This window comes from Atheta coriaria, unplaced genomic scaffold, assembly GCF_025399875.1.
Source record: "Atheta coriaria isolate IRGN ID8LTWV9N9 unplaced genomic scaffold, Caltech_Dcor_3.1 hic_scaffold_9_pilon, whole genome shotgun sequence".
In the NCBI taxonomy this organism is placed as follows: domain Eukaryota; kingdom Metazoa; phylum Arthropoda; class Insecta; order Coleoptera; family Staphylinidae; genus Dalotia; species Dalotia coriaria.
This window is the reverse complement of record NW_027045451.1, coordinates 4106328-4116714: the sequence shown is the minus strand read 5'-3', so window position 1 is coordinate 4116714 and position 10387 is coordinate 4106328. Positions and strand designations below refer to the sequence as shown.

At 41.7% G+C, this 10387-nt stretch overlaps 1 protein-coding gene across 1 annotated transcript; it reads left to right on the top strand.

The window, feature by feature from the left end:
* Nucleotides 1-1377: 1377 nt before the first annotated feature.
* LOC135799033 (photoreceptor-specific nuclear receptor-like) lies at nucleotides 1378-10291 on the top strand. Its single transcript, XM_065312042.1, is given in 9 exon segments — nucleotides 1378-1518; nucleotides 3052-3325; nucleotides 6028-6131; nucleotides 8034-8154; nucleotides 8375-8514; nucleotides 8960-9183; nucleotides 9240-9360; nucleotides 9363-9470; nucleotides 9524-10291. Coding segments are annotated over 9 exon segments (1431 nt in total). The 5' UTR covers nucleotides 1378-1418; the 3' UTR covers nucleotides 9763-10291.
* The last annotated feature ends 96 nt before the right edge of the window (nucleotides 10292-10387 follow it).

The following is a 10387-nucleotide window of genomic DNA, read 5'->3' as shown; positions in this document are numbered from 1 at the left end:
ACGTAAAACAAAATCTTTTTGGTATTTTCCAGTTGGGTGTGTACGGCAAGCTAGGGTCAGCTGTGCCGCCACCACCGCCACCGCTGCCGTCGCCGTGAGCCGAGTTTAGTGTCGAGGTTGCTCACTTGCTGTTGCGGCATTTGAACCCCGATCGCCTGGGCACACACTATTGATCAGCCGACACGGCGGCGGCGGCGGCGCCAGGCAGCAGCCGCCCGCACCCTCCTCTCCTGCCGCCACCGACGACGGCGACCTGGATGTGTCCTGAGCTATGCTGCGCCGCCATCGTCGAGTAATAAATGTTAACTGCGGATTTTACCATCATAAATACAAAAATTACCAACCCTTAAAAATTTTTAAGTAAAAACGTTTTGTTTTTATATAAAACTATAAAAACTAAGTTGTAAAGTGTGTTTTTTATGTATTCGGTGTATTTTTTTTATTTTTAGATTACTAGTACAGGGGGTGAGAATCAGAAATCATAACAATTGGTGGGGGTTGCCCAATGAACGAGCAAAAAGCACGACAACAGCAACCAATGGGATTAATCTCACCCTCTGCGCGCGGCGTCGTCCAATCACTCCTCAGTGCGCCAACCACCTAAGTCACCCTTCGCGATTTCTCTGCCCAAACGCTCTAAATGTAACAAAACAATCCCATAACACTAAAACAAATTCAATTTAAATTTTCCAGCTGCAATTAAATAAAACTCTTCCTTCTAAAACTGTAAAAACTTTTCCAATAAAAAGGCTTTGCATACACATGTGCATCTTGTGTCCAATCGCAGCATCGCTTTAAACAAATAATGTCAATACCTTTAGTTATACACACAAAAGCTTTGGAAGTATCAAAATCACGCGCGCAGCCTGGTTTAAGTTAAACACATGCAACGTGCGAAAGTAGATTTGTGTGTGTGTGTTGGCCTCGCGCCAGAAGAAACGCCTTGGGCAGGTAGCAGGACGGTTTCGAGATCGATTTTGCCCCACCGAAAGCGCGCGCGCCCAGCACACGACGCTTAACTTGGGCGCGCGCAGCAGCGGAAGAGAAGGAGGCCTGCTCGCAGGACAATCAGACCATCCCTTTTGGCGGCGCGACCTCTCTCCCTGCCATACGTCGCGCGCGCCGCTAAACGATATCCACCGCCGGCCGGACAAATCCGCGAGCTAGTCGACGCCGCCACCTTAAACGCGGCGCATCATCATCATCATCATCGCAGACAACGATTATTAACTTATACACTCACATAACATAAAACAATACAACACACATTAAATCAACTTTAAATAAAGAAATAAATAAACAAAAGGCTTAAAAATTCTCAAAAAATTTCAATCAGTGTTATTAGTGTTAGAGTTAAAATTTGCACAGAAAAACAGTGTTTAAAAAAATTAAGAATTGGCGAAGGTGCCGGGCATTGAATGAATCTGTCAATGTCATCGCCGATGGACTGCTCGGCGACGGCGCTCATGCCCGGCATGCCCTGCTCACCAGTCGGCGAACACCATCACATCACAAATGGTAAATACAGAGTTTCTTTTATTTCGTGAATCGAATTAATTCCAAGCATGCATCTTGAAGCAGTAGAATTGAACATGAACACACTAAGCAGCAAAAGACGAGAGTAGGGGTGGATTGAGTGTTAATGCACTCGTCGCGCACAAATCGAATCATCACCCAACAAACGGGAACGAATGTGACAATCGGTGAATTGCCGAAGTGTCGAGCTAACTTAATTACGCATCCCGGAACCGGCACGAAGATAACGAAGCATAACGCGACGTGCCACCATCGAATTAATTTAATGATTCAACATTTGCAATCAATAAATCAACAATAAATCATTTTTTTTTATTGTGGTTAGGAATATTTTAGGATTTTGGAGATGAATAGATACTTGACACAATTATTAAATGACAGATTGTTGTGACATGTGTCGGATCTCTTCACATATGGCAAGTTGTAACACGATTGAATGCAAATCCTGGTGGACTCACGCTCCGATGCAGTTTCGAGTTGAAATATCCGTGTATTCTCCAAAGGAGACTCCAGATCATCCTTTTATCATTTATTGCGGGCGTATCATGTGGTGTCCGACGGGCCGAGCGGGGATTAAAGAGCCCCTCAACTCGAATCATGCGCCACCTGAGTTCCACTCGCTGCTTCCATTCTATCCCAGTGGCAATCGCATTAAATAGACACTCTTGCAATCTTCACCAAATTGAATTTTAAGGGTTGCTTCATCACTGATTTTAAATAGAACAGTTGGTGCTAGTATTACTTGTAGTATCTATTCTTGAAAAACAATAAATATGCGTGTTTTGTTGTATGTAGGTATGGATTAATCGACTTTTAAGCACCATTAAAATTACATGTCATATGACACCTAATTTGATTAAATCGCATATGGATATCCATATGATATCCATATCGCAACAAATTTGGTTCGGTGGTGGCGGATTAACTCCGCACTTGCCTCGGCAACCCGCTTAATCCTACAGAATGAAAAGTATCGCAAAGCCGTGTACGTAGCGCCTTTAGTAATAGATATTTAATTTGCTTGACCACATGCCATGCTCGCACAACGTAGCATCAACCCTCGGTAAAATCTCGACGTCCCCCAAGAGCAATTCACTTCGATTCAGTTATTATTTGGTTATTTCGGCACGCATGGGTGGAATTTTAATAGGGCGTCACTTAATGGAAAATTATTTAGCCCTTCAATTTCGTATACTTATAGAATTCAAAATTATCTTAAATGATATGTTTATAAAAGTTGTAGATATTTTAAATTGAATTAATTGTATTGAGGGTGTATGCATGCACCCCTGATACCACTTACTAGTCGATTAGAATATCAATAGAACTTGTAGACCCTCGGATTAACTCGTAACTTCTTTTTTGAATGTGATTTTGCATTGCAAGGAAATTAAGCCGGGAGGATTACACATATGGCAAGGCAACTTTTAAAAGTCGCCGGCGTGATGAATTTAAATAATGTTGCATAACCATTTGTAAGCAATTTATCTAAGTGCAGGATGATGTTTGTTGCAGAAATGAGAAGTTCGCCAGCAAGCGCTGATTGTTACTCGTCGTCGGAGAATGAACAACATCCACTGGCATTGTGTCTACCACCAAATTCGCAGACTTTAGTTCAAGCGTCTAGGACTCCACCACCGCCATGGTCGCTGCCTACAAAGAAAGGTGTACCAGGTTTAATCTGCGTGGTGTGTGGTGATACCAGCAGTGGTAAGCACTATGGTATCTTGGCTTGTAATGGATGCAGTGGATTCTTCAAACGTTCTGTGCGACGAAAGCTCATTTACAGGTTAGTTTTGTTTAGTATAAGAAGTGCGTTGTGTAACTTTTGTCTTGGGAAACTATTTTTGGCATGATTGATCCGTGCAGGATCGCACAAAAGAAAAGCTCGAAAGCCGGATCGGGAGCAGGATTAACGATGCCTTTGGTTGTGCTGCTTTTACCGCTTTCGACATCCTAGCCGGTTCTAATTGATTGCGGTCGGCGCAATCTCCGCTCGCTGCGCGCCGTTTCGTTCTTCCCTTTTGTCGGTCATCATGGTATCATCAAATTCGCGTTATTTGCAAATTGAAATGTTAATCCGGGTAAAGCGGCGGATTCGAGTGAGCAAACAAAAACACATCACGGAATCAATTTAGTCGTAAATATACAAAATCGCCCAAAATACATGGAAAATAAATTTTAATTAGCTAAAACCACAAATTACTATATTTTCAAAATAAATAAAAAAAAAACAAATTGAAAACAGAACAAAAACACGGAAAAATACGTGAGCATCGATATCGAAGTTGGGTTGAAGTTTTCGTTTGCTGTGATACAATCCTTCGCATGTATCGTATCAAAGTTTCGCGCAATCACGGCGAGTCACATATTCCTCGCCGCTGTCGGTCGTAAAACGATAATAAGCCAAGTTTTCTCATTTTTTCGTATAGTTTGCTTCGCCCTGCTTTCCGTCTATCCAGCTTTGATATCGTTTCTGTTTATTGGCGTACGCTCGCATATCTCCATTTTTAGTGTCGCCATCCATGTGTTACGAGATTTTGCGCGCTCCTCCGAGCACCAGTTGTTGGTTAACTAAAGATATAAGAATATAAGACACGCCCGCGCCTCAGATTGAAGCCTTGTCAGACATGCGACCCGCAAACTCGAACAACAATGCAATCAATCATCGTGTGCTTGATATTACATGTGTGTCGATTTTATATCGAAATAAACAAAGATTTTATGAAAAAGAACATGCATAGAATAAGTAAAAATGAAGATGTGAAATGTCTAAGCCTCCAGAATACGATGGAAAGATGTCTTTGTGGAATTTTATTTATTTCTGCTTTTCTGGCACTTCGCAGCGTTTTCTGTCACGCTGTTTTTATTTATATTTTCCATTTTCTCGGTGCTAGCTCATATCGGCCTCGACGTCGCGGCGTGGCGTCCTTTTTTGTTGTTGTCTTCGTGCCGGCGCTCAGGCTTTTCGTTTTTTCTTTGATGATGTCGCCGGATTTTATGGATTCTTTTCGGCGCGCCGTTCGGAGTTTCAACTTTAATTGAATTTCCACTTGCGACGGGCCTTTTCGATTCCCGAGCGCGCCGGAATGAAAGCAGAGGATTTGTAAAAAGACGACCCGACTCTTTGCTAATACTTTATGATTGCTGGCCCGGATAATTTACATTTCTATTTTTTTCTGTGCGGCGACGTGCCAACGCTGCAGAAAAAGTTTTCCTTTTGTAATATTTGCTTCAATAATATTTCTAAATTTCATATTTGGAATTCGGCAGCATGATTAAATAAAAAGTTTCTTTGTATATAGACAACCAACACGTCAATAAAACTGATTTTTAAATTTAATAATTTTTGAGACACTTTTAGAGAACGTGTTGTTTCACATCTTGTTTATTGATAAATAATTCATTGAAGAAAACAAAAGCAATGTTTACGTTTGTGGCAAATTACCAATCTATATATATTTGGTAACGTGCGACATTCAATTTGGAACTTTTCCTTTTTATTTCCGGCGGAATCGTTTTCTGATATCCTCGCCTGCTTTCCATTACCTAATATCGACGTAATACCATCTCGCAAAGCACGGCAGGAAGAACGGGGCGACATTATTTCCCATTTCCAATTTCCGACGCTATCGCCGATATTCCGATACAGTAATCTCGGGCGCTCCCGCTTCTTCGACACTTTCCTCTCCCGCGTTCGCTTTTTCGCTGTCTCCTCATAAGAATCGCTTCTTTCTTCCAGCTTTCGTATACGAAAATAAAGTGCCACCCTTGCGAGGAACCAATATATTTTCAAATCCTATTAAGTCCTCCATTTTTATTTTTTATTTGCTCCCTACGCCAGCAGCGAGGCGTGGAATGTCAAGCGCTCAAACATTTCGCGTGTCAAGTAAAACATAACAAACGACTGAATGTGGAACGCGGAAGCGGTGCCATGAGGTTTAAAGCGAAGGTAAAAAATTTAACATCATTTATAATGTCATTTAGCGCAGGTTGGGGATGTCAAGGGGCGCAAGGATGAACGCGCACATGCGACACAAAATCCCAAATTTAATGTTAAATGGTTAAACTGTTAAACCGCCAACGCGCAAAAAATCTTATAGAAGATACCATGTGTTCCACGTGGAAATTAAACATTAACAAGAAAAATGTTGATAAAATTTTAAGTGGAAAACACTCGGTAGGTGTATGATATCAGATGTTGCTACCAGTAGAGGGTTGGAGGCTGGGAGGGTGGTTTGATAACCAGAAGGCAACTGTCGCATTTTGCTCGGCGCAACCACCTGATACCCACAGCCATCCAACGCTCCAACCACGTCTAGGATTAGTGAGATCGGTTATTCCCCGCGTTGTGGAACGATCAAGTTGATCCTTGTGCTCGCCTTTCGCATCCATCTCTCTGGAGAACAGTGAATCATGACACGCAAAGTGCAACTTTTAGTTTTGATGTTTTTATGAGGATTTAATATTAATTGTTTTTGTTTGTTGCAGATGCCAAGCCGGTACCGGTCGTTGTGTGGTGGACAAAGCACATCGCAACCAGTGTCAAGCGTGTCGTCTGAAGAAATGTCTCACAATGGGGATGAACAAAGACGGTGAGTTATAATTTAATTTCGTTTAAAAACTGTTGTTGGAAGGGTTGAAAAATACTGCAACTCTCACAAATCGGAGGGGTTGTAATGTTAAGATGCTTTGAATAAAGGTTATAAAGGAAATTGTGGAAAACTCAAGGGAAACGAGTTTATACGCGCATTGTTATAAAGCTTTCGGCTTTTCTTGGCAAAGGGGAGAAGATGGGAGCAGATAGAAAGCGGAAAACAGAGGCGAGGAAGTTAAACGCAAGGCAGGAAGAGGTCATTAACGTAAATTTACATTTCCGAGTTTACGAGTTTTCCTTCTGGCGCCTCCACCCTCGCAATATAAAAAAAAAAACGCGCGCATAAATAACTCCAATTTAAAAGCGAAAAAAACTACTTTTAAATTACTTATGAACTAGCAGTATATCACTCGGCGGCGAAACGAGAATGCTCTGCTTCACAAGCTGACGCAAATCCTTTTGTCGTCCTTGCCGTCCGCTTTGTTCCGCGCGAGATTTGTAAATGCGTTTATGCGAATTACGCGCGCCCTCATTGTTCATTTACGTAGTGTGTTTGTTGCGCTAGTTGTTACGCTTTGTGTGCGCGAATTAGTTTTTGTCCTTTGTCGGCCCTCGCCGGAGACAAAAGCGCGCGGGTGGGGCGCCCCTCTCGTCCGCGTGTGCGATGGGCGTCGCCGACGCGCGCCGCGGCGACTTTCGCGTTCGCACGTCGCACCGCTCCCGGCTCTGCCGCAAAACCACCCTCAAACATTTCGCACACTGGCGCAGCGACGACGCCGCCGACGAACGTCGCGCGGTTAACGATGCAAAATAAGGACGCTACGTGTGGCCTGCTGCGAACGCCCGCGGGTGCTTCTTTTCCCTTTTCGCGCGCGCCCACAGCCTCAAACCCCTGAAACAACCCCGATTGCCTTCATTTGTTTACCGATTGTTCCGCATTTAATACGTATTAAAACTTTCACCTTAATCTTGCACATTTCACATTTTATTATAAAATTATTATGCACATTGAAAATTCTAAAATTAAATCCGTGCAGGGATTGAATTTTTTTTTGCACGTGCCACGTTTGTTTGCCACATTTTGCGTGAAATAATTGACCGTGATATTTAAATGATGTAGCGAACGCACGCGCTCATTCAAAGGGGTGGAGAGATGTGGAGCATATCGTATGCTTCATGCCTCATGCCATGCAAAGTGAAACAACTTTGCATAGCGTCAAAGGGGCGACCGACATTCTTTGCGCTTCGACGGGTAGTATCCGTTGCGATATGTATTTAATACGCGTGTCGCACGCACCCGCCGAGTAATTGTGGTCGTAATTATTTGCGCGTTCACATTTTATGCTCTTTGTGGTCTTATTACACTCATTTGAACATCAAACACCCTTTTACAATACTTGTGAACCGTATGCAAAGTGATTCAATAACTTACAAACAGAGAAAATAAAGTTATAAAGGTTAAATTAAAAAAAATTCAAAAATGTTGCATATTCATCTTAAAAACCAATTTTAACACTAATTCTATAAAATATTACTCTAGGACAAAAATACTGAATGGTTAAACTCTTAATTGACAATACTCGGTTTCATCGACATTTAAATTTTTGCTAAATTTTAATAAATCATTATGTAATTAAAAAGCGTTTCGATAAAAACAAATCGAAACAACATTGTTAAATGTATGCAATTGTCCGTAGGTGCTGTGGCGGTTCGTCCTCCAAAATTAATGCAAAAGGAACACCGCCACCGTCACCAACGGCGACGCTATTTCGGTAAACAATTGCGTCCTTAGACAAACCAAACTATTTAACTAATGCCAAAACAAATTGAACTATACTCTAGACTTTAGCAAACAAACAAACGCAGTTTTAATAAAAAAATACCTATTATCTAATTTCAGCTGTGCAAAACGAAAGACAACCTCGCAATACAGCCACCATTCGACCGGAAGCCCTGCGCGACATGAGTGTCGAACAAGAAAGAGCCCTTCGAGAGGCCGCCGTCGCCGTTGGTGTGTTTGGGTGAGCAAAAAAAATATCTTCACACAATCTATCCACCTACTACCTATCAATCAATACATGTTAGCACTGAAACAAATCAACCTATCAACCGTAAGGCGTAAAGGTGACGACGGGTGACGAGTGAGCTTAGAAGTGAAGAGACCGCATTATCTCACGCCCGATTAGCCACACTAGTGGTGTTATTGAGCGTAGTTCACCTGTATTTTTCATCTCTTTACAGTCCACCGGTTTCCCTCACAATGGCGCTGTCACCGGTAGCCAGGTACGCGCCCGGTGGGCTGCTGCACGCTGTACCGCCGCCTCCGATGATCAACCGGGAACCATCGCCAATCAAGCAGGATGTCAGTAGTGACAACGATGGTACGTATCAGAATATAATTTCACACAATATATGTATTTGTTTGCGTATATTTTTCTGTGACGTCTTTACATGATCCTCACATGTGTAATCCCACCTCACCTCTATACTGTGGGCATCCCTTCTGAGCAAACGCGGATTAAACCAGTCTGCGATATGCAAAGCGATCGCAGTGACTAATTATTCTTTGGGGAATATCGCCCCGACTTGCCGACTTGAGTCTGCAACAAGCGGGATTACCCATCCTTTCGCTGTTTCGCGCAACTATCGCCCGCGCCACATACCCGCATCACATTAAATATGTATTAATTTAATTGAAAAACCCGTCCTTCGTCTAATCGCTTATTTCAAAACGGTGTATGCAGAGATTTATTGAATGAATTAAAATTTATTGCATTTTTTCTTGACCAGGTAAAAATTATCGTTTTTTATATTTATTTGCTGCAGAGGAAAGTATAGATGTTACCAACGAGGAGGAGGATACACCGGCTGGGTGCGGAGTGTCGTCCAGCAGTGGCCCGTTGCGACCCGAACCGCAATCCGCACTCGCCGCTGGATTATATCCCAGCTCCAGTGAGACTGTCTACGAGACCTCGGCAAGGCTGCTTTTCATGGCTGTCAAGTGGGCGAAAAACCTACCCAGTTTTGCCAGCTTACCATTTCGCGATCAAGTAATTATAAAACCTTATTTTTCGATAAAATGCTTATAATTTATTTATTATCGCAGGTAATTTTGTTGGAAGAAGCTTGGAGTGAACTTTTTCTCTTGAATGCAATTCAATGGTGCATGCCATTGGACGTGGGAGCGTCCCCATTATTCAATCCTAACGAACACGCCAAAACGGACACTCTACAACGGATGTTAGGTATCTCGCTGATACTTTAATACGATTCAAGACTGTGCATGTCGATCCAGCAGAATTCGCTTGTTTGAAAGCCATCGTTCTCTTTAGAGCAGGTAAAATCAAAGATTTCAATGATATGCAGATGTTATAAAGAAATATTTTGCAGAAACACGTGGTTTGAAAGATCCAAGTCAAATTGAGAACCTTCAAGATCAAGCTCAAGTCATGCTGTGGCAGCATTGTCGTGCTCAACTTCCTGGTCAAGTGGCCCGATTTGGTCGACTTCTACTCATGTTACCCTTGCTTCGTATTGTACCCGCCGCTCGTATTGAGACTATATTTTTTCACAAAACCATCGGCAACACTCCAATGGAGAAAGTCCTATGTGACATGTACAAAAATTAAGGCTATTTTTTCAATTCTAACTTTTAATGTACATAAATCAAACAAATGTAAAACATAGAGTTAGAGTAAGTCTTGTTAGAGAAGTGAATGTTTCGTGTGTAAGCCTTTAGGTGGCAAATCGTCACTTGGCCCCATTATTGTAAATACTCGACTGCAATTCGAAACACAACGCGTCATGACGTCAACGATCAAACGCCTACGAAATTAGATTATACTCATTTAACTCATACACAATTTTGCCAAAATCGTCATTTTAACGTTGGTCTTACGCTAAATGGCGTCTCTTGGCACATAATTCTAATCGTACTTATCACTTTACTATTAGTACAAATACTTTATAATATATTGTAATGTATATACATGAGAATGTCTAACTTCTATCTTCGCGTACATTATTCAATTATTGCGTATGATAAATTTAATTAATATGCACGATTAGGCGTATACATTTTTCGAAAATCGATATTGTGAAATTCTATGTCATTCAATGTGATAATAATACTCTAAACTAATAAATAATTAAACTATATCTATCAATACATATTTTTATACATTTGAAAGCGGTTTCCTGCTGTTTTTTGCAGTAAATTTGCTATTCAAGTTACTTACTAGACATTTCCATGTC